Source organism: Podarcis filfolensis (genome assembly GCF_964270895.1).
Source record: "Podarcis filfolensis genome assembly, chromosome: 14".
Lineage (NCBI taxonomy): Eukaryota > Metazoa > Chordata > Lepidosauria > Squamata > Lacertidae > Podarcis > Podarcis filfolensis.
The window spans coordinates 49,595,075-49,619,155 of NC_139616.1; the positions used below are offsets into that span (position 1 = coordinate 49,595,075).

At 45.6% G+C, this 24,081-nt stretch overlaps 1 protein-coding gene across 1 annotated transcript in view; it reads right to left on the reverse strand.

The window, feature by feature from the left end:
• CARD11 (caspase recruitment domain family member 11) overlaps positions 1 to 24,081 on the reverse strand; it is a 96,450-nt gene that overhangs the window by 44,582 nt on the left and 27,787 nt on the right. Inside the window, exons 2-7 of the mRNA XM_083585583.1 lie at positions 8,847 to 9,065; positions 8,102 to 8,239; positions 6,993 to 7,318; positions 5,780 to 5,959; positions 1,447 to 1,599; positions 269 to 394 (exon numbers count right to left, since the gene is read on the reverse strand). Of these exons, the coding sequence (XP_083441709.1) occupies positions 269 to 394; positions 1,447 to 1,599; positions 5,780 to 5,959; positions 6,993 to 7,318; positions 8,102 to 8,239; positions 8,847 to 9,048 (1,125 nt within the window). The 5' untranslated portion in view covers positions 9,049 to 9,065. The remainder of the gene's footprint in view (positions 1 to 268; positions 395 to 1,446; positions 1,600 to 5,779; positions 5,960 to 6,992; positions 7,319 to 8,101; positions 8,240 to 8,846; positions 9,066 to 24,081) is intronic.

Sequence of the window (24,081 nt, forward strand, 5' to 3'; positions counted from 1 at the left end):
AGACATGGATCTTTTGGCTTGCAACCAGATGGCGGAATAAAAAGCCATAAAATATGAACTGTTTGTTCCTCTTGACCCTGAGGCCACCGTGGGAGGAGAGGATACTTCCATGCCTGACAGGGAGGCATCGTTCCATAAAATGTTTTGCCTTCTTCTTCCCTGAAACAGGAGCTGCAAAAGTTCCTGTAAGAACTCTCTGCTCGACTCTCACTCTGATTCCTTCCCTGACTTCTCTCCCTCCCTCCCCAGCTCTTGTGGTTCCAAGTACCTGGTCTCTCTCCTTCTCCACTTCTTCCAGCTGAATCATCACCGTGTTCATCCGATGCTTGTACATTTCGCAGTCCTTCCCCAGAGTGGAGCATTTCAACTCCAGTTCTTGTTTCTCCTCGAGGTACTACAAAGGAATCAATCAATAAGCACAGGGCACCAAGGCGATCGATGAAGGGCTAGCCTGCTCCAAAGCGGGGAACCCCTGATCTATCTCCGCATGTCAGGGCACCAGATGGCAGTGAGGCATGAGGGTTTGGGGGGTACTGAGTCCCATGGCCTTGGTATTTGTCTGAAATCTGTTTGCAAGGCCTTGTTGCAGCAGTGCCTCCATTAGAAGAGTTGGTCAAGCAGTACCATAACAATGTTGTTGTTGTTGTTGGGGCAGGCTGCATAACTGGGGCATCCTCTGCACAGTGTGTAAAATGAGTATCATATTGCTGGATAACCAACAAGATAAAATGTTATATGCTGCTCGTGGAATAATTAAGCATCTTTTAAAGATGGGACACGGATGGCACTGTGGGTTAAACCACAGAGCTTAGGACTTGCTGATCAGAAGGTCAGCGGTTCGAATCCCCGCGACGGGGTGAGCTCCCGTTGTTCAGTCCCAGCTCCTGCCAACCTAGCAGTTGAAAAGCACATCAAAGTGCAAGTAGATAAATGCCCAGCGGGAAGGTAAACGGCATTTCTGTGCTCTGCTCTGGTTCTCCAGAAGTGGCTTAGTCATGCTGGCCACATGACCCGGAAGCTGTACGCCGGCTCCCTCGTTCAATAAAGCGAGATGAGCGTCGCAACCCCAGAGTCAGGCACAACTGGACCTAATGGTCAGGGGTCCCTTTACCTTTACTAAAGATGGCAGGCAAATAGCCCGATGGTGTTATGCTCAGGGGCTTAGTGAGGACAGAAAGCCAGGCTGTCAATCCTTTGCCTGCAGCCTAACACAGCACACAGCAGCTGGCTTTGTGCAAAAGAGTTGCCAAGTGAGGGCAATGATAATTCTTTTCAGCTCACCCACAGTTCTGGTTTTGATGTGAAGGAGGTGCACAGGAATCTTGCCCTGGCCCTAAAAATTGCCATTGGGCACTTTGCTGGATGCGCCACACCTCCTACCCCAAACTGCTAGATCTAGATTAAGCTTCCTGCTTCTGTTCTTAGTGCCTCTTGCCCCCCCCTCACCTTATCTCGGAGGTCCTCCGCATGGCGGATCTCTTCCTGAAGGTTAAAGATCTTGTTGACCAACTCCTGGCGATCCTCCAGGGCCTCTTTGCGGTCGTGTTCTAGAATATCCAAAATGGCTTTGTCTGAATCCGGCAAGCTGGGTTTCCCAGCCTGAAAGATATTTGTGCAAAAGGCGTAGACAGAGGCCAGTGGTGGGTGGAAGGAACAGGGAAAGGGAAAGAAGAGACACGGATCACAGGGAGAAAATGAAAGGTGGATCTTTCCATAGATTGTAGGCATCTTCAGGAAAACAAACAAAGAAACCCCGTGCCAATCTCACAGGGCAAAGTAAATATTGCTTTTCCGTGCTATATTTTATAACATAGCCTTTGATACATTTTAGCCTGCATCCTATCTGGAGGGCACCAGAAACACACACTGCCATGATCACAGTCCTTTTAGCACGGATCCCAGTGGCTTCTGCCAAAGCTCTCCCAGCCCCCTTTAATGGATGTGCATGACACAAGTGGCGCACATGCGCCATCCTAAGCATTCCTGCATTCTCCAACCCTCCACCCCCTTTCCCAGGGGGTCTCTGTGCACATGCAATCCCAGCGAGAGATACACATCATGCTCTATGTTCAGAAAGCATAAGCTCCACTCAGCCCAGGTACCTGTCCCTGCCAGCTAAAGCCACTGTCACATCTTTGCCTTTGGGAGGAATGGGTTTTTAAAAAGCTTGCTGGGAGCATGCACCCATGCGCTCCTTTTCTTCAGATTTCAACACGCTCTTCAGGCTAGAAGTAAAATCTCAGCGTGGCAGGCAGAGGAGCAGCTGCTGCTGCTGCGAGATTAAACCTGCTATTAAGCATTATGAGATTTTTGCTTTCTTAAGAAGAAAATTTTACAGGCTGTTTACCAACACATCCATCTTCAGACGCCAGGACAGGTGATTGCAGGGTACATATAATCACAGAGGAGGTGGAGAAAAGCCTGCAGGAGTCTATAATTGAAGAGACACAGGCAGGTGCATTCTCCGAGTTCAGATCCTTGCTCCATCTAGCTCAGTATGGTCAGCACTGACTGGCAGAAACTCTCCAGGGTTTCAGGCAGCAGGTCACTCCCAGCTCTACCTGGGGGGTTGCAGCTGGGACCTCTTGGGGTCACAGCAGATGCTCTCCCACTGGACTATGGCTCTAAAGCGTTAGGCTACATCCGGTGGTCACCCTTAGTGTGATAAACAGAGACGGGCAGAAAGCTTCGACTTTTCTTTCTTTCTTTCTCCCTTCCCCATCTTTATTAATAATCTTGCAATACATTACATATATATAGAACATCTCATAAAATAAATTAAAATTTCAATCATATACATAAAAAAGAGAAAAACAAAAACATATACTTATCTTTTCTTACATATTTATAAACCTTAAGCTTCGGCTGTATTCAGCTGCATTTATGCTGCTTTTTATGCGATTATTAACAAAGAGTATTAACCAAAATTATTAACAAAAAGTATCATAAAAGCTTTGGGCTTCCTGTCAATTCCCGTTGTATGATTTTATTCTGATAGTGAATGTACCTACCACCATTTCTCTGTTCTTTATATATTCTCCAATAGATTCTTACAGCAATTTGTACCATCAGTCTTATTTGTCATATATTTCTTTATCCAAGGTCAATCAATAAACAGAGATGGGCAGAAAGCTCTGACTTTTCCAAAACAGGGTTTTTGGAGGGGGCAAAAGATGGGTTCAGTTACTTGCTGCTTCACCTTTCTGGGTTGCCGCCACCCATGTTTTGCAGTGACAGCAGCTCCCCTCTGTGTGGCCTTTCCAAAAGAAGGCTAGCATCATCCATAAGGGGCTTCTGTAGGACAAACTGTGTCCACCCCACAGAAGGAAATGTGCCATTTCCCCCCCCCCCCCAAGAATGCTCCTCGGATCAATGACACGGTACGATGATGCGTCATCGCTCACACGGTCAAATTTGGTTAGCTACTCTAAGGGTATTTATGCAGAAGGTTGCGGGATGTGCATTCATTTATTAGATTGATTTAAAATGGCCACCGGGAGTGAGGGCTACATTATTTCTATCCTGGAGGCAGCATGCGGATAAGCCCTCAAATGTGTCCTTTGTCCCTTAGGTTTTAAAACTGGATTGTTAAAAATACAGTGGATGCTCGGGTTGCGAACGTGAACCGTGTAGGATGCACGTTCACAACCTGCAGCGTTCGCAATCCACATCTGTGCGTCTGCTCACTCGTGGGTTGTGATTCAGTGCTTCTGCGCATGCGCAAAGCGCAATTTAGAGCTCCTGTGCATGGATGACTGCTGAAACCTGGAAATAACCCGTTCCGGTACTTCCGGGTTTCGGCGGGTGCGTAACATGAAAAACCGCAACCTGAAGCGGCTGTAACCCGAGGTATGACTGTATAAGTTTTTATGGACGTGCATGAATAAGTTCAATATAATGGAACCAAGAGGGGGAGGGAAGTCAACCAAAAAAACCATGGTTTTTGATTTTGTATTGTTCTTGCTTTTATTTTTGTTATTTTTGGAAAATTAATAAAATGTCAACAAACAAAAAAGGTATCTTTTGTCCCACAGAGCGGGGTTTGAAAGCACAAGCAGAGAGGTTCTTAAATTGTGCAGAGCCATTTGAGAAGAGGTTGCTGGATCAGGCCAGTGACCCATCTAGTCCAGCATCCTGCTCTCACCGTGGCCCAACCAGATGCCCATTAAGGGAAACCTGCAAGAAGGATTCGAGGACAAGAGCAACTCTCCACCCCTTCAGTTTCCAGCAACTGGGATTCATAAGCATCGCTGCCTCTGACTGGGGGCAGAGCATAGAAATCATGGCTAGTAGCCATCAATAGCCCTCTCCTCCACATTTCTGGAAAATTACACTGTGAACAGTCCCTGAAGTCATCCTCCCTGCTGCCGACTAGAACAAATGTTCACTTCGCGACTCTTCCCCCCTCTCCCTTCAGGTGTCCAAAAATAATCTCATAAACTAGGAGTTGAAAGGTACAGATACGTGACAAGCAAAGAATAAAAAGCGTTCGCTTTTTTAAAGTCCCTGACACAGCCGTACACTGCTCTGCTATGAGATCTCAGATCCAAACCCCACAGAACTCTTCATCCTACGCACTTCTTTTTCCCCAAAATTAAGTCCCGCTGAGTTCAAGGGGGACATGCATATCTCTGTGTAGTTGTTTCTCTACTGCACTCCTGGGTGAGCCAATCTGTCTGGCTCCAATTAATTACAACTTTATTTCTTCACTGCTTTGTTTCCAGCTTGTGATTAAGCTCAAGTTAGTCATGCTGATTAACTGATTAACGCTCTCACTCTTCCAAATTATTAGTTGCAAGGCATCTCCCGGGAAGATGGTAGAAGGGAATATGGGGAGGGTCGTCTCAGATGGAAGGTGGAATGCGCTGAAAATGAATGAGCCAGAGGGTTGCTGGGTTACCCGAGAGGCAGGCTATGCACATGCTTAGGGCACGACCAAAGCAGCTACACCGAAGATGAACATTTAAAAAGAAAAAAAAGAATCTGACATTTAATATTTCAAAAAAAAAAAAAAGCATTGATGTCATCACGGGAAAAATCAGAACCTTGTTAAAGAGTTTCTTACACTCCAACAAAAATTCTTTCCCCATTTTGCTCTTCTCTGCTTATTACTCGCTTATCCCCACCCAAAGCCAGGGGAATCATACTAATGTAGATTGAAATAATGTGAACAAATTGAATCCGGCAATGTGTTGCAGTAAATCTATGTTTTGCTTAATTTTTTATTTTTTAAATTTTATTTTACGGTTTAATAAATAATAATGAGAACAATTTTATTCTTTGTACCCCGCCCATCTGGCTGGGTTGTCCCACCCACTTTGGGTGGCTTCCAACACCTATAAAAACACAAGAAAAGGTCAACCAACTTCCCAGTACAGGGCTGCCTTCAGGTGTCTTCTAAAAGTTGTGTAGTTCTTTACCCCCTTGGCATCTGACAGGGGTGGAGGGGTGTTCCACAGGATGGGTGCCACTGCCAAGAAGGCCCTCGGCCTGGTTCCCTGTGGCTTCACTTTTCACAGTGAGGGAACCACCAGCAGACCCTCAGAGGTGGAGCTCAGTGTCTGGGCTGAACCACGCCTTGGGCTGGTTAAACAATCTATTGCTTTTTAAATGTGTTTGTGGAAGGGGGCTGTTGGCTGTTGCTGTTGTTATGATAGGTCTTTTGTGTTTTCATTATGTATTTTTATTATGTAAACCACCCTGTGATCGTCAGATGAAGGGCGTTATATAAATTTAATAAAAATAACCAGCCATGAGCCAGAAATTAATCCTTGCTCACCTGAATTATGGACTGTAACTCCTGGATCTTGGTCTTCAACATCTCATTTTCTCGCTCCAGTTCCAGGACTTGTTCCCTCTTTGGCCGGTTTTCAATGTCATTCTTGAGCTTCAGGGACTGGTTTCTCTCGAGCTTACATTCCTCTTCCACTTTGTTCAGCCAGTGCTTCAGCTGGTCAATCTACCAGTGTAGAGCGAATGTGTGTGTGAGAGAGGGAAATAAGCAAAGAAACATCAAATAAATGCTTGTCCCCTAAAACTAGACTCTGTCCTGGTGAATGGTGTGCACAGCCTATGTTTCAAAAGGCGGGACATTGTGAGTGATGGCAAGCCCTGCCTAAAGACATCAGATTCATTCAGCTTTTGGACTTCGGGTTTATTAAAACCCTGAATGTGTCTTCGTTTTATACCATTTTAACTGTTGTCGTTTCCCCCAAAAGAATCCTGGGAACTATAGTTTTGTGAGAGTGCTGGTACTTCTCAGTTGGAGATCACCATGTTTTCTAACAGAACTAGCGTTCCTGTGGGTCCTTTGGGAGAGAATGTGTCAGGGCCGGACTGAGGAGGAACTTCTCCTGAACTTTCCTGAGAACAGGAAGACTGTATAGATTTAGAACAGTGGTTTGCAGAAGGACATAGTTCAGAGAATGTAGAGGGGGAAAGCTGGGAAATATTGGAAGAGGAAGCAGACACTGGGGGAAAGACAGCTGAGAGACCCAGCGTCTTTGGAGAGCATTTTGGGGGGGGGGCTCCCCCAGGACTAGATGTGCAGTGAGAGTAGCCAAACAGAAATCTCAGAGACAGAAAGCCCAGGGATGATGTAGGATAAGAGAGACGGGGGGAGGGACTTTACTTGGAGCAACGTCATTATTAGGGAAGCCTGCATTCCTTCGTCATTCTCTGTGAATTATTGAATATATTGCTTGGTAAGAACATTTATAATTTCTCTGATTCTGGGCTGCCACCATGGGAGGGATCTGGTTCCCCGAAGCCTGACGGAATGATTCATAAACCAGTATAAGGGCAGATTTGGTTGGACCCCAGTTCCCATCATCGCTGGCTATGCTGGATGGGGCTGATGGGAGTTGGAGTCCAACGACATCTGGAGGGCTGTAGGTTCTCCATTTCTGTCTGACAACTGGGCAAAGAAGATATTTGCAGTCAGATGTGGAGTCAAAACAGCCCCTCTTCTCTTCCCGAAATGCCTCTCTCACCTCGAGCTGGAGATCCCGGCTTCTCATCACCGCCATGTTCTTCTCTTCGCTCAGCTGGGCATACCTCATTGCCAGGTTGTAGTTTTCGTCCTTCACCTTGACGAGCTCGTCGTTGTAGTTGTTCCTTTCCTCTTTCATCTTGTTGTACCTCTCCTGGAAGGTCAGCAGCTCCTTTAGGTTGAGCTTCAGCTGCTTCCGCTCATCCTCCAGCTGGCGGGATTTGGCCAGGAGCTCGCAGCGCTGAGCATCCTTGGTCTTGACCTGCTGCTGCAGCTTAATGATCTCGTTCATCAGGAAATGGGTGAGGCCTTCATGACCCTCTTCTACTGAAATGGAAAGGAGACGGACACAGGGTACCAGGGCTACGTGGCTTGACAGGGTTACATTTCTGCAAGTGAGTAGCAGAGCATGGATCGAGGTGACGAAGAGAGAACCAGGGTCCCCTGGTCCAAGCAAAACACAAGAATCTAAGAGGAGCCTGCTGGATCAGGCCAGTGGCCCATCTAGTCTAGCATACTGTACTCACAGTGGCCATCCAGATGCCTATGGGAAACCCACAAACAGGATCCGAGCACAAGAGGTTTCCAGCAACTGGTATTCAGAAGCATTACTGCCTGCGACCATGGAGGCAGAACATGCCCTCTCCTGCATGAATTTGTCTTGTCCTCTTCTAAAGCCATCCAAGTTGGTGGCTATCACCTTAATCTCCCAACACTCAGATAACCTTGGGTTCATTTGGAGAATCAAAGCCCAATGACCCCAGCCTGGGGGGTGCAGGATGCTTGGTGAGAGAAGGACCCTTGGATTGATTCAGAAAGGCAGGCATAGATGTCACTGGACTCCAACTCCTATCAGCCCCAGCCAGCCTGGCCAATGGTCAAGGATGATGGGAGTTGTAGTTGAGAAACATCTGGAGGGACCACCAACCACACAGCTTTCCCACCTGATTGTCCTGCTGCTCTGATCCTTCTCCCCACTTTGCCAGCCTTGGCCCCATTGGTGCTCTGCGTAAGAACCGGGAAAGCTCATGCAGACCCTTTTATTCATGATTTCCCTTGCAATGATTCTGCTTCCCCCACTGAGACCTGGTAAGGCTGGATCTAACTTACCAACAATGGTGGAAAATCGCCGTGTCGGCTCCTTCCCCGTCACCAGTTTGTACAGTTCTGGGTAGTAAAATTCTAGGCTTTCTAGGAAAACCACATAGCCCCTCTCTCCTTTCGTGTGGAGGATGTCCAGCAGCCGACCTAGAGGGAGACCAAGACAGGACATCTGGATGAGACGAGGGAGGAGAACTCTCGTTTCATTAACTTTCCAATATAATTTGAAGAGGGTGTACAAAAAGGGCACAGAAAGTTTGAAATGGCTATCTGCATCTCCTTCTATATCTAAAGCACCTCTCCTAGGTCTCTTAGAGGTCTCCTAGGTCTCCCTGTATCTCCTTCTATAGCTAAAGCACCTCTCCTAGGGCTGCTATACATGTGGATTTCAAAGAAGAAATTGGTGTTCGAAAGGCAGTGCTTGTCCTGGATCTTAGGCAAGTCAATTGAAAAATTGTGGGTTTTTTGGTGTCTTTGTAAAAAATAGCTCAACAGCTCTGGGATTTGTCTAAAAAAAGCTCAACAATATGGCAAACCAACCTTTCCCCAACATATGAAATATGGCAAACCTACCTTTCCCCAACTTGCAATTTACAGCTCCCAAAACACTAAATGTCTCTCCCAATGTACCCAGGGACAGCTTTTCACTTGCTGTAACCCTACCAGGAACCCTGAATTTGGTACAAATGTTCTGACAGAAGACTGGTGCCATTGTAACATCCGAATCAGCGTAGCTGTGGGCACCTGGCTGTACCTGCTCGGTTGATTTTGGAGAGCAGCATTGGCGAGTTGAGCACTTCGTCCTCATCTTGTTCATCAATGACTTTACACTGGCGCAAGTAAGGGGTCAGCTTGGCTGGGTTGATGTAGCGAGTCAACATGTGGCGATTGCACTCGACGTTCTCCCAGAGGGCATCCACTTCGTCCTTCAGGGTCTCCATACTGAGATCATCCATTTCTGATTCTATTCCCAAGAAAACGATGGTGAGAGGAAGAGGGTGGACAGGTCAATGAACAGAATAATTAGGGAAGTTCTGTACCCTGTTGGTAAAAATGCATCAACAGAAGGTGCACATGAATTTTATCAGGAAAGGTTACTCTGAATTAGGGCCGGTGATTTATCTCAGCCTCACCAGCAAGCACGAGGGTGCATCTTGGCAGGTGTTGCCACATTTTCATCCCAAAAGCCCTCCAAAAATATCCACCATTGCTAGGGTTGCCAGGTCAGGAGCATCCCAGGACCTGAGATTTCAGGGACCAAACCTGACAGGGGAAGCCCCTGGTGATTTCTCCTCTGCACTCCCTCCCATCACTTAGCCTTGGAGATGGAGGTTAATTGGGAGAGAGGAGGCTGGAGTAGGATTTTAATACTGTTGATGATTCTAGAAAGCTTCTGACAAGCCTGGAAATTTTGATGGATTATGATATTTTAAAATTGTTTTTAATATTTTTTTCTACTGTACCAGGAGTAAGGGTCTATATTTCAGGGGGCAGGTGGGCTGGGGGGGTTTTTTTTAGATAGATGTTCTGTCTGTTGGATGTTTTGTATAAAAACACACTTGTCATTTGTCAAACAATAATGACCAATAACAACCCCCCCAAGGCATAGATAACTGATAGCCTTGCCTGAATATCTTACACAACACAGACAAGTGGTGAGAGGTGAAGCGAAGAAAGATTGGTTTGAGGAAACATGTTTTTAATTTTAATTTTCCTTTATTGATAAGGATCCAGATTTGTTGGGCCCTCTGCTGCTGTAACATTTCTGGTGTTACATTCACGTGACTAAACTGATTGTTATTATTTCTACAGCTATTCTTAATCCAGTTGGATCCCTTGTAGTGCAAGTTTCCTTCCTTCCTTCCTTCCTTCCTTCCTTCCTTGGGTGAAAGGAAGCTGTCTTCACTTCAAGCAAGGCTGCAAGAAGATATTCAAAAGGCTCCTAACACATTTCAATTTCAGCACATTTGCTCTCTGACAATATTCTATATTCTATAGCCTCTGATTTGAGTGCCACTTAAGGTACACGCGACACCTTGCGAAAACTACTCGAGTGTCATGGAAACGTCTCAGCGTCGGTCGCAAACCGCAGGTGTGAAGTCATCAACGTGGCCTGACTCAAAATGAGGGGGGGGGGTATGTCATATGCATGTCTTAAAAGAAGATAACCAGAACAGCAAAGGGTTTGCTTGCTTAAGGGCATTTCACACACACACACCATGCTTAGCATATAACAGGAGCCTTTATTTGTGGAGCAGCCTTGTCTAATTCAGCTACTGCAGGCATGTCCAACAGGTAGATCGTGATCTACTGGCAGATCACTGGACATCTGTGGTAGATCACTGGTAGATCACTGGCTCCCCCCAAAGAAGCTTGACATCCAAGGCTCCCCTAAAAAAAGCTCAACAACTATGACCTGAACCCCCCAAAAAGGGGGTAGATCACAGCCAGTTTTTAACTCTCTTCCGCCCCCCATTTTTTATTCATTTTATAACACAAATAAACAACATAAACAGAAAAACAAACAATACAAACAAATTCTTGTCTTACCCTTAATTTTTCTAAACATTGTTAGGTGAGCTTCCCCAAATCCCCCCTATCTGATTTTCATTTTACCTCATCTTTAGCAGTTTACATATATCGTAATTTTAAACCATTTTTTTAATCACACTTACTTTTACCATAAAAATCTTCACATTTTATCCCTTACAAGTAATACTATTTTAAAATACACTATCTTCTACTTCTAACCCTATAGCCTACATCCACTTCCAAAGCTATTCTAAGATTTAAATATTAAAATATTTTTTCAAATATTCCTTAAACTTCTTCCAGTCTTCTTCCTCTGTCTCTTCTCTCTGATCTCAGAGTCTCCCAGTCAGTTCGGCAAGTTCCATATAGTCCATCATCTTCATCTGCCATTCTTTGATAGTCAGTTTTTAACTCTCTGAGTAAATTGCAGTCTCTTGGGAGTTGGCCACGCCTGAGCAATTGCATGCCTATGATTTCAAAGTTCTCCACTGCAGGGATGAGACAGAGCAGAGCAACTTTGCCACCACTACATCTCTCATAGGGACTAACCTCCTTGCACATTACGCCAAATGCACATGGGCTTCTGCTTGAACAAATCGGCTTGCAGCTAGAACTCTGGTTTCTTTTTTTCAGGAGCAAAGAGCAACTGCGCTCCATGGAGTGTGTGTCTGTGTGTTGAAGGAGAGGGAGAGCACTCTACACTCCAGGCAGCCATATAGTCCAGGTCAGACCTAATACTTCACTTCGAGAAATATGAAGATGCCCTCCCATCAGATGTCAAAGAAATAAACAACTATCTGACGTTTAGAAGACATCTGAAGGCAGCCCTGTTTAGGGAAGTTTTCAATGACTAATGTTTTAATTACAGATAGGTAGCCGTGTTGGTCTGCCATAGTCAAAACAAAATTTTTTTTCCTTCCAGTAGCACCTTAAAGACCAACTAAGTTAGTTCTTGGTATGAGCTTTCGTGTGCATGCACACTTCTTCAGATACACTGAAACAGAAGTTGCCAGATCCTTCTATATAGTGAGAAGGTGGGGAGGGGTATTACTCAGAAGGGTGGTGGGAATGGGTGATTGGCAGATAGCTGTGATGAGCCTGTTGACAACTCTTAACGACTGCAATAGGTCTTACAGGAAGACCTTTTTCCTGTAAGACCTATTGCAGTCGTTAAGAGTCGTCAACAGGCTCATCACAGCTATCTGCCAATCACCCATTCTCACCACCCTTCTGAGTAATACCCCTCCCCACCTTCTCACTATATAGAAGGATCTGGCAACTTCTGTTTCAGTGTATCTGAAGAAGTGTGCATGCACACGAAAGCTCACACCAAGAACTAACTTAGTTGGTCTTTAAGGTGCTACTGGAAGGAAAAATTTTTTTTGTAATGTTTTAATGTATTTTTAATCTTTTGTTGGAAGCAGCCCAGAGCGGCTGGGGAAACCCAGCCAGATGGCTGGGGTAATAATAATAATAATAATAATAATAATAATAATAATAATAATAATGCATCAAGAGACCCAAAGAATAGTTGTTGTTTTAAAACTTGAGGTCTCCCAGTTTAAAGGCAGAGGAGAACCACAGCTTCTAAGGGCAGTCATTGTGAGTGAAGGAATCTGTGGAAGGGCTGCAGTCCAGCTGTTTCACTGCTTAAAAATGAAGGGTTCCTTGTTGGAAGTTGCACATAGTGGGGTAGGAGAGGTCAAAATAATGCCAATATGTTTCACCTCTGGCAACCAATGTGCCCCTTTGGATTTGTATAGCAGATGAGTCTGGAAAGCTGGGGACACAAATTTTCACGGGCCTCTCGCAGCTATGGTGGCTCATTTGCCAGAAGCGATGTTATTTTGCGTTAACTCTAGAAGGGTATACTTGATTCCAATCAAACGAAGCCTCCTAGAGCACAATATACATCAATGAACAATATACGTCGGGATGCCGCATCATACCAGGGTGGAGAACAATAGGCCAAGCAGGGCTGTGCGTGAGAGAAAAGTGTGTCTGAGTTTTGGACGGCACTGGAAGATGGAGACACAGAGGTGTGTCTTGCTCTGTGCTGGACCCAAGTCTGTGAATTGGGGGCTTCCCTGGAAACCAAATGAAGAAGTAAGATCTCTCTTTAAAAAAAAAAAAACCTTTTCAGATATATACATTTCACTGATTTTACAGTCATTTTGACATTTTAAAACTTGACTTCCTTCCCCCTCTTTCTGTGGTTCCTTAAATTTATTTTTAATATCTTCTGCAAATCCAAGGTAACTTAATTTGCTCAAAACAAAAAAAAATTTTTTTCTTCCAGTAGCACCTTAAAGACCAACTAAGTTAGTTCTTGGTATGAGCTTTCGTGTGCATGCACACTTCTTCAGAAATTTTCTTCAGAAATTTTTTTTTTGTTTTGACTATGGCAGACCAACACGGCTACCTATCTGTAACTTAATTTGCTCATTTATTCATCTACTTTAAATATATACTCTTTTAAACTGCAGGTTATTATAACAATCCTGCCAATGTTCTTATCTGCTTACAGTTTGTTTGTAAATATTCCGTAAACCCTTTCCATTCTTTTATAAAAAGTTTGTTATCTTGATTTCTTATTCTTCCGGTAAGTTTCACAATTTCTGCATATTCCATAGGTTTTTGTATGCATTCCTCCTTTGCTGGGACTTCTTCTTCTTTCCATTTTTGGGCAAGTAACATTCTTGTCGCTGTAGTCGTGTACATGAATAAATTTATATACAATTTAGGTAGTTCTATCCCTATAATTCCCAAGAGAAAGGCTTCTGGGTTTGTTTGTTTTTACAAATGCTATTTTAAACATCCTTTTGATTTCATTGTATATCATTTCCTAATAAGCTTTAACCTTACTACAAGACCACCAGAAATGATAAAAAGAACCTTCTTTCTCTTGGGCTGTGAATGCTTTGGGCACCTCCATCCTAAGCTGAGGTTGTGTAGGTGTGTATGAAACCATGTATCCAAACGAAACCATTGTCTCTGCTGACTTTCATTCCAAGGAAGCTGAGCGCGGGAAAGCACAGCAACCCCTGGAATCTCTTGGTGCTCGGAGATTGGGGTGTGGGCTGTGGGAATGTTCAGGGATGCAGGAGAGGATATATTGCTTGATTACAGCCTTTCCAACTTGTGTTAACAAGTTCACAATTTAGCAGAGTAACATTCCCCTTTTTAAACTCACAGCGGATGCGTTTGCTCAGGCTCACTAAAGCCTCTATAATAACTGTTCTGGTATTTCCCCCTTATTCCCTCATAAAAGATAAGACACGACACAGCCTTCTATAAAAGTACAGTGGTACCTCGCGTCAAGAACTTAATTCATTCTGGAGGTCTGTTCTTAACCTGAAACTGTTCTTAACCTGAAGCACCACTTTAGCTAATGGGGCCTCCTGCTGCTGCTGCACCACCACTGCATGATTTCTGTTCTCATCCTGAAGCAAAGTTCTTAACCCGAGGTACTATTTCTGGGTTAGTGGAGTCTGTAACCTGAGGTATATGTAACCCAAAGCGTATGTAACCCAAGGAACCACTGTATAAAAAGAGTTTACTCACATTCTGTTCACAATTGGATCCCAGAAGGCAGACTTAGCTTAGAAAAGTAACATACACCTGGAAACTACCTCATAAGGAGACAGTCCCTCTGTCCAGCATCTGTGGCTAAGCAGATGTTGCTTCTCTGATGCATGTAGTAAAAAAGAGAGAGATGGCTGCCCTGCCCTGTGCTTTTGTCGGTACCTGCACAAGTGAGGCCACACCCACCTCCAGTCACATGCAGAGGAAATCTGTCCCAGCCTAGAAGGAAATAGGAAGTTTACCTGCTGGCTGGATAAACATTCCTCCCCATGTGTAAACATGTTCACTCTAGGAATGTGGTACTTGACTGCTCTTGTGTTTCACATGCCACATGGGCAACGATACAATAGGTAAAGGTAAAGGAAGGACCCTTGGATGGTTAAGTCCAGTCAAAGGCAGCTATGGGGTTGCGGCGCTCATCTCGCTTTCAGGCCAAGGGAGCCGGTGTTTGTCCACAGACAGCTTTCTGGGTCACGTGGCCAGCAGGACTAAACCACTTCTGGCGCAACGGAACACCGTGATGGAAACCAGAGCTCACAAAAACACTATTTACCTTCCTGCCACAGCGCTACCTATTTATCTACTTGCACTGGTGTGCTTTTGAACTGCTAGGTTGGCAGGAGCTGGAGCAGAGCAACGGGAGCTCACTCTGTTGCAGGGATTCGAATCGCCGACCTTCTGATCGGCAAGCCCAAGAGGCTCAGTGGTTTAGACCACATTTACTTATGCAACTGAAGCTTTGCGTGGGTGGTGGAAATAAATAAATGGAGAATTGGGGAGTGGGAATGACGGTTGGAAGGTGTCATCCAAGATCTCGCGAGATCTCATGAAGGCCGCATGAGATCTCATACAACCTTTAAAGAGCCCAGTAGGCAAAGCAGAGGGCTTAAAACTCTTTCTGTGGCAGCAAAACCTAGCAAGGTAAGAGTTTTTGAGCCCCCCACCTTGCTTCTTGTGGGAGCCACCCACAACTTTCCACAGACCTTCCACGACCTGTCCAGTAAGGCAGAGATGGTCAAACGCATGTGAGCAGGGCGGTTGCAGAGGTCTTCCTGGCTTTGCACAAGTGCAGAGCCAGTGCCAGATTTACATATAAGCTAAACAAGCTATAGCTTAGGGCCCCACTCTCTTGGGGCCCCCCAAAAAATTAAAGGAAAAAAACCATAGTTCCAAAATATAAGATAAAAAAACAAATAAAATAAAACCTACATACAGCAGCAGTGTTTTGTGTTGTGCAGGCTCCTCTGATGTAAGTCATGGGCCCCGCCTGCTAGCCTGCTCCCTAAAATATCACTGGTTTGCTCCTGTCTATATATAGGGTGCCTACATTCTGCATGGACTTGTTGCATGGCAAGATGTGCAAATGGCTTGAGATACCTATAGGTCCATAAATTACCATATAGCATATAGTCAACACAAAAAAAACAGTGGCAATTTGTTGTTGACAAAGGACAGCTGGACATAGAAAGGGCCCCATTACCTTCAATAGCTTAAAGGGTAAAGGGACCCCTGACCATTAGGTCTAGTCGCGGACGACTCTGGGGTTGCGACGCTCATCTCGCTTTATTGGCCGAGGGAGCCGGCGTACAGCTTCCAGGTCATGTGGCCAGCATGACTAAGCCGCTTCTGGCAAACCAGAGCAGCGCACAGAAATGCCGTTTACCTTCCCGCCGAAGCGGTACCTATTTATCGACTTGCACTTTGATGTGCTTTCGAACTGCTAGGTTGGCAGGAGCAGGGACCGAGCAACGGGATCTCACCCCGTCGCGGGGATTCGAACCGCTGACCTTCTGATCGGCAAGCCCTAGGTTCTGTGGGTTTAACCCACAGCACCACCTGCGTCCCTTCAATAGCTTAGGGCCCCATCAAACCTAAATCCGGCCCTGTGCAGACCCTTGGAGCGTAACCCCCGCGTCACTTTGGGGCCTGCTGTATTTAAAAAACAGAAAATGGGGTGGAAAAGCTCCAGTGCAATTGCACCATCGCCTCTCCCACAGGCAGCTCAAGGGCAGCAAAATTAAAAAGGAGAGGGCTGTGGGTCACAGTGAAAACACAACATAAAGGCACGTATGTGGCCACACAGAGTACTACATGGCGGGTTCACGGCCGTGATTTAACAACCAGAAAGCTAAATTGGAGATGTTCCTGTATAGATCTTGGCATGGAATTTAATTCTATTGACTCCACACCTAATAAATATGAATGCTTTATATCATTAACTGGGAGAATTGCCCAAACACATATACCTAAGAGATGCCGGTGAGAATTTGCTCTCGGCCTTATTAAAGAGAACAGCAAAAGTATTTCATATTTCTCTGTAAATTATTTGGAGTTATAGAGCGAAGTTCCGCCTCCACAGGAAACCACCCCAATGTGGCAAAATGCTAATGAAGCAGACTGATGAAGACAGGAAAAGGGCAGGAAATGATACCACAAGCTAATGTAATACTTTTTTAGTTGTTGTTTTGTGTTTGTTTGTTTTTTATAAAAAAAGAGGGTTTGGGCAGTGATCCGAAACCTTCAATTCTATGCAATGCCACCAGCGAACAGTTTTGCTGCAGCACCCGTCAACTTAATCAACCCACTAAGAGCTTGCTTGCACCCACCCTGGAATATTTATCCACGTCTCACAACTGCTTAGCTTTCCTCAGTTTTGAACTTTGTTAAACAAAGCAGGGAGTAGCTCTGCAGCTGCAGTAGGAGCAGCCCTGGCAGATCAGTTCAAAACTCCATCTAATCCAACATCTTGTTTCACAGGAGAGGTATGAAGGCAATGGTCTTAACTTGCTCGCTCCCAGTGCCAGGTATTTACAGATAGGCTGCCTCTGCCTCTGGAGGTTCCACTTAGGGCTTGTCTTGTGCCTAGAAAGCAGGGGTCCAAACGGCTTTCTGTTTGTGCCGTTCATGGGTCTGAACAGTTTTGCCTTTGCCCTTCCGCTTTCTCTGGAAAACCTGATCTTTAGTGCTGAATCGGAACAAACAGAGATCCACAGAAAACCCAATTGCCGTTTGTTCCAATTTGGTGCTAAACCGTGTGTTTGGTAAATCAACACAGCTACCAAACTTATCCTGGCTCCTGCTGTTTCCTAGTCTTAGGGCAGACCTCTTGCAAGGTTTCCCTCATGCAGGAGCCTTTCCAAACCCAGAGGATACGGCACAGTGCAGAGCATGCGCTCTGTCAAGCAGATATGGCTCCTTCTATGAGCCTTCCTTGTGCTTAAGAATGTTTTGCATTGCTGCAGCTGCAGGGCAGAAATCCCCCAGGGAAGAACTCCTGTGCAAAACACATGGAATTGTACCAGAGCTGCACATGAGCAGTGCCGTATTTACATATAAGCTAAGCAAGCTCTAGCTCAGGGCCCCACTCTCTTGGGGGCCCCAAAAAATTTTAAAGGAAAAAACCTGGATGTACATTTCCAAAATGTAAGATAAAAAACAAATAAAATAAAACCTACATACAGCAACAGTGTTTTGTGTTGTGTAGGCTCCTGTGATGTAATAATGGGCCCGGCCTGCTAGCCTGCTCCCTGAAATATCACTGGTTTGCTCCTTTCTATATATAGGGTGCCTACATTCTGCAGGGACTGGTTGTATTTCAGTTCAACAATTACTTTGATAAAATACATATTTTGTTATGTGCAAATGGCTTTAGATACCTATTAGGTCCATAAATTACCATATAGCATATATTCCACACACAAAAACAGCGATAATTTGTTGACGGCAAAGGACAGATGGACATATCAAGGGCCCCATTACCTTCAGTAGCTTAGGGCTGCATCAAACCTAAATCCGGCCCTGCACATGAGTTCCTGTAACATGAGTTCCACAACTTCTGAGTATTTCCATCAGGTGTGCCCAGAAACAACTGGTAACGCATGTCCCCCGTCTCTCCAAAATCAATGATTCATGTTTTTTAAAAAAATAAGAAAGACGTGTACATCACCTTTTAAAAAGGAAAGGAAAGAATAAGAATGTTGTCTTATATTCCTGGTTCACCCACTCATGTCCCTAATGAGACTAGATAGATTTGTAGCCTCTGGATTTAGCAAAGATTGACTTACTTCAAAGTAAATGCATTTTCGATCAGGATGTTAGTTACGCTTTTCGAGCTAAACAATAATGTAAGTACACTTTCAGTTTCTAATCTATTTTTAAACAGCGTCAGGCTTTGATTGGAGTTTGGGTGTAGCTTCTTCCGTGCTCTGGCGCTACTACATCAAACACAGTTCCTTCTGCACTCCAGTGCTGCTGCACTGAATGGCAAGGGAGAAGGGGAAATGTTGCTAAATAGCAGACTACAGTTGTCCCTTGGTTTTGGAACAGCTTAGGTCCTGAACATTTTGGCTCCCGAACGCCGTAAACCCAGAAATGACTGTTCCAGTTTGCGAAATATTTTTGGAAGCCGAACATGCGATGGGGCTTCTGCGGCTTCCAGTTGGCTGCAGGAGCTTGCTGCAGCCAATCAGAAGCTGCGCTTTGGTTTTCAAACAATTTGTAAGTCGAATGGACTTCCGGAACGGATTCCGTTCAACTTCCAAGGTACAACTGTACTAGGTCTGAGCTTGCTCTATGTCTCCAGAACTGCCTCACCAGATGTGTGGCATGGCACAAACTCTCCAGCTAGCTATCTTGGCAGCCAAGTTGTACCTTCAGTACAGCTGCACTGGAGTGCAGAAGGAGCCACATTTAAAATTCAGAAGAAAAACGGAAGGCTCCTGAATACTGGTGAATCAGAATAGTGATGAAAACATAATAAAGTTTAGGAATTGGTGCATTAGTTGAGTTTGCAGATAGCTCCGGCAGCATATGGAACAGTGGCAGCACTGACCCTCGCTGACAACTTGATAAATATCTGAAAAATGGAGGTGGTGGCAAACACGGCCTTTGCCAATGTGGACATCTGCTTCCACATTTAACATGTGACACAAGCGTGAACGCACCTAGCAAAATTTGCCAGCCTTGCATCGCTTGTGGTTTTTGCAGAGAGACGTTTTTTAAAAACAAAACATTCAAAAATGGTAGCACTTTTAACAGCAATGGAACAAGAGGAGAAAAGCAGAGGGGGATGATTGACGGTGCAACAGAAAGAGACAAAGGACCAGTTCCCGTATGCACCGATTCCATAGTGTAGCTATGTGCAGCATGAAGAAGTCCTTCTTTTTATCTATCCTGACTCTTCCGACATTCACCTTCATTGTCTGCAAGTTCTAGCGTTATGAGCAAGGGAGAAACTTTTCCCTATCTGATTTCCACATGCTTTGCATACTTTTGCAAACTTCTATCATGTTGCCTCTGAGTTCCCTTTTCTCTAAACTATAAAGTCCCAAATGCTTCAGCCTTTCCTCCATCCCCTTGATCTGAATCTTTGCCGACTCTGCAATATCCATTTCGAGGCGAGGCAACTGGAAATGCACCCAGTATTCCAAATGTGGTCACACCGTCACTTGCTTTAGAATAAAATCTCCCTATCTTCATGTGGAACATTGGAAGGTATGGACTAGGCCCCAGCTTTATTGCTAGAAATCTTACCACTCCCAAATGGAAGTCATCCTCATCATTTATTTGCATGATGCCGTCCCACAACAAACTGTGCTCTAGGAAGTAGCGGCACCCAGCGGCACCTGTACGGACTGCACATGCACGGCATCCCATACGGGATGCTGCTTGCGCATGGCGGCCGTACGAGATACCGCTCATGGACGGCGCACGAGAGCAGCAGCCCGTACGGACGCTGCGCAAGCGGCGCCCATACAGACTGCGGGCACCCTCGGCCGCTCTACAGCTGGGGGGAGGCAGGGGCCATCTTGTCACCCCTCCCAGAGTGGCACCTGGGGCGGCCCGCCCCCTCTGACCCCCTCCCTACGCCACTGGCTCTAGGCGGCTCACAAAATGGGGGAAGAACATTACATAATTCACAAGTTACAAAATATAACAAAATCTAAATAATCAACAAGGAAAGCATCTCATTAAGAAATACAGTCGTAGGATACCTTGGTTCTTCAACGGCTTAGTTGCTGAACAAATCGGCTCCCAAATGCCATAAGTGTTCCAGTTTGCGAACGCTTTTGGGAAGCCAAACGTCCGACGCGGCTTCCGATTGAGTGCAGGAAGCTCCTGCAGCCAATCGGAAGCCACGCCTTGGTTTTTGAACAGTTTCAGGAGTTGAACTGACGCCCAGAACGGAGTAAGTTTGAGTACCAAGGTACCACTGTAGTCCACAAAACTATATAATTCCCTCCTAATTCATAATAAGAACCATAGCTGTCAACTTCCCCCTTTTCTTGCGAGGAATCCTATTCAAAATAAGGGAATTTCCCTTTAAAAAAAGGGAAACGTTGACAGCTATTATAAGAACATTAGAAGATCCTGCAGGATCAGGCCCATCTTGTCCAGCATCCTGTTCTCACAACAGCCAAGCAGCCCCAGGGCTAAACCAGCAAGGAGGATCTGAACACAAGAGCAATTCTCCCTCCTGTGGCTTCCAGCCGTTTCAGAAACATACTGCAGCAAACACATGATATGTGGAGTGGCCTTGGCTTTAGGGGTGAACCTGAGTTCAACAGAGTAATATCTAGTAATTTGCACTGTATGGTCAATGCAGGTGGGTGCGCATGGGCTCTATACCAGTTCACACATGCGCAATCTTGAGAGCATCAGCAAGCAGTGTCTGCTCACATGCACACAGGGTTCTTCAAGGGAGGATCTGGACCCGGAGGTGTCTGCAATTGGTCTGTGGGCAACGTTCCCCCCAACTGCTGCTGGCTGGACAGCTGTGGCCCCTTTTTGCGCACCGATGACCTGGCCACTGTCCTCCACGCTCTGGTGACCTCCAGCCTGGATTATGGCAATGCGCGAGGCTGTCCTGGAAGATGACACGGAAAGTTCCACTGCTTAGATCTGTTTAAGATTTAATAGGACTCCTGCTTTAAAACAGCTGTGTTGGTTGCCAGTTCAAGCTGTTGGTTTCTAAAGCCCTAAATGTCTGTTCACTGCTCTCTGAACCTTGGATGGGGCTGGGATGCAGCCCCTAAGCCAGGGGTCAGAAAACCTTTTCAGAAGGGGGCCGGTCCACTGTCCCTCAGACCTTGTGGGGGGCCGGACATTTGAAAAAAATGTTTAAAATAACTTTTATTTTAAAAAATCAGAGGCTTTTTTATTAGGAATTGTAGGTACCAATATCCTGAAGGACCAGAAAAGACTTTTTATGTACGCAGCAACAGCTGCACAGATCTTACTCGCCTAGAGATGGAAAGAAGACAAAGTCCAGAACAGAGAGGAATGGCAAACCAAGCTGATGGACTATGCCGAAATGGCAAAACTGCCCGGAAAGCTCAGGAACCAAGAGGACAAAAGCTTTAAGAAAGAATGGGGGGAAATATAACTTATTTAGGAGACCACTGTGAGCAGATGGAAACATTAGCAGGATTTCAATAACACTTGTAATGTAACAGTTATTATGGACAATATGAACAGATACAAAATATGGAATATGAAATAATGTGCAGTTGAAAACATTGACAATAAGACCCATGAAGGGGATAGGAGGAAGTCTAGAGATTCAGAGATTTCTAAATGTGGATATCTATTTGGTGTTGTTCTAACTTTACGCTTGTAAAACCAAATAAAAATTATTTTAAAAAGAAAAAGAAAGAAAGAGTGCTGTGAAACAGGGCTGTATTCCAGCCCCAACTCTGGCATCTTTGTCTCCCTGGTGGTCTCATATGCCTTCAGCTTGACTGAAGGCAGCGCATGCTTTGATTTGAGGATTGACAGGGGTCCATTCAACCTGGCACGCCTTCACGCCAAGACAAAAGTGTGGCAGATCCTTATCCGAGAGATGTTGCTTGCAGATGAGGTAGCCTTGAAAGCGCACTCCAAGGAAGATCTACAGAGGCTCATCCTGGGTCAGGAAGCTGCTCAGACTCCTCAAGTCATCACTGGCAATGCTTGAGGTGGTAGACAATTTTGTCCACCTGGGTTCCACCATAACCGGCAACCTCTCCATCGATGCTGAGTTGGACAAGCGGATTTGCAAGGCACCTACGGCAATGGCTCGCCTCTCCAAAAAGGTCTGGGAGGATGTGACGCTAATGACCCAAACCATGATGAAGGTCTACCAGGCTTGTGTACTGAGTGCACTGCTTTAAGGTAGGGAGTCATGGGCAACTCAATGACTTCCGCATGCGCTGCGTCAGGAAGATTTTGGGCATCACATGGAAGGAGAGAGCCTCAAACAAAGATGTGCTCTCCCAAGTCCACATTCCCAGCATGTTCGCACTCCTGTCTCAGCGACGTCTACACTGGCTTGGTCATGTCTGCAGAATGGAGGATGGCAGCATCCCCAAGAATGTGCTCTATGGGGAGCTGGCTTCTGGCACCACGCCAGCTGGCAGACAACTCTGTGTTACAAAGATGTCTGCAGACATGATGTGAATGAAGGCTGGGAGCACCAGCCCTGCCATGCAGGAATTTCTTGCAGACGACTACATGCCTGGAGATAGACAATCAGGCTGTGCATCCGTAGCAGTGACCAAAGGAATATTATTATTATTATTATTATTATTATTATTATTATTATTATTAGCCCACCCATCTGGCTGGGTTTCCCTAGCCCAGGCATAGGCAAACTCGGCCCTCCAGCTGTTTTGGGACTACAGCTCCCACCATCCCTAGCTAACAGGACCAATGGTCAGGGATGATGGGAATTGTAGTCTCAAAACATCTGGAGGGCCGAGTTTGCCTATGCCTGCCCTAGCCACTCTGGATGGCTCCCAACAGAATTAAAAGCAGAATAAAATATCAAACATTAAAAACTTCCCTAAACAGGGCTGCCTTCAGATGTCTTCTAAAAGTCATATAGTTGTTTGTTTCCTTGACATTGGATGGGAGGGCGTTCCACAGAGTGAGTGCCACTACCAAGAAGACCCTCTGCCTGGTTCCCTGTAACCTCCAGGGAACCGCCAGAAGGCCCTCGGAGCTGGACCTCAGTGTCCAGGCTGAACGATGGAGGTGGAGACGCTCCTTCAGGTACACAGGGCCGAGGGTGTTTAGGGCTTTCTAGGTCAGCACCAACACTATGAATTGTGCTCGGAAATGTACTGAGAGGAATGATTGCTGGGAGGAGCACGGAGAGAAGAAACACTGTGGTGCATCTGCCCCAGCTGCAACTAAACATGTCTCTCCCATGTCGGTCTCTACAGCCACAGCAGGTGCTGCAACCTTCCAGTGGTTTGACTTCACCCGCAAAGATGCACAATTCCCAATGGATGCCAACCTTGAGCAAAAGTAGGCAGAGTCTTGGATGTGATGCTCACCTGTGCACAGTTTCCTCTGTGCAGTGAGCTGCATTCCAGCCACATAGAAGCCAGAGGTTTTTGCACATGCATCTCTCCATCCTCCATCTGTTCAAGGAAGATGTGCTAACAAAGTCCAAGGGCAAAGTGTCGTATGGAGAGATGGGGTCAGGGGGAGATTCCCAAGGGATGGATATATGTGCACAGGTCAGGGAGGGTAGACTTTGATGCCGCTTTGAGGCACATCCCTGCCTCCCTGAGATTCATCCTGCTTGAAGCAAGGAGCTTTGAGCATCCAAATGTAAAAGGATGGGGGAAACAGAAATAATCGGGAACCAGACTCTGTGGGTGGGGTGGGCCAAGGGAGGAGGAATCAAGAGAAAACACAAACACAAAAAAATGAGGGTGGAAATAAAAAGAGAACGAGGGTCCTGAGATGGATCTTGGCGTCCTCAGAATTAGTGTTAGCTCAGAGCATGCAAATCAAAGTAATGGCACAATAATTTTAATAATTTACCACAGGAATTTAGTGCATCTATTTAAAGGGATTTCAGAAGTCGCGAGAAAGGAGATGAA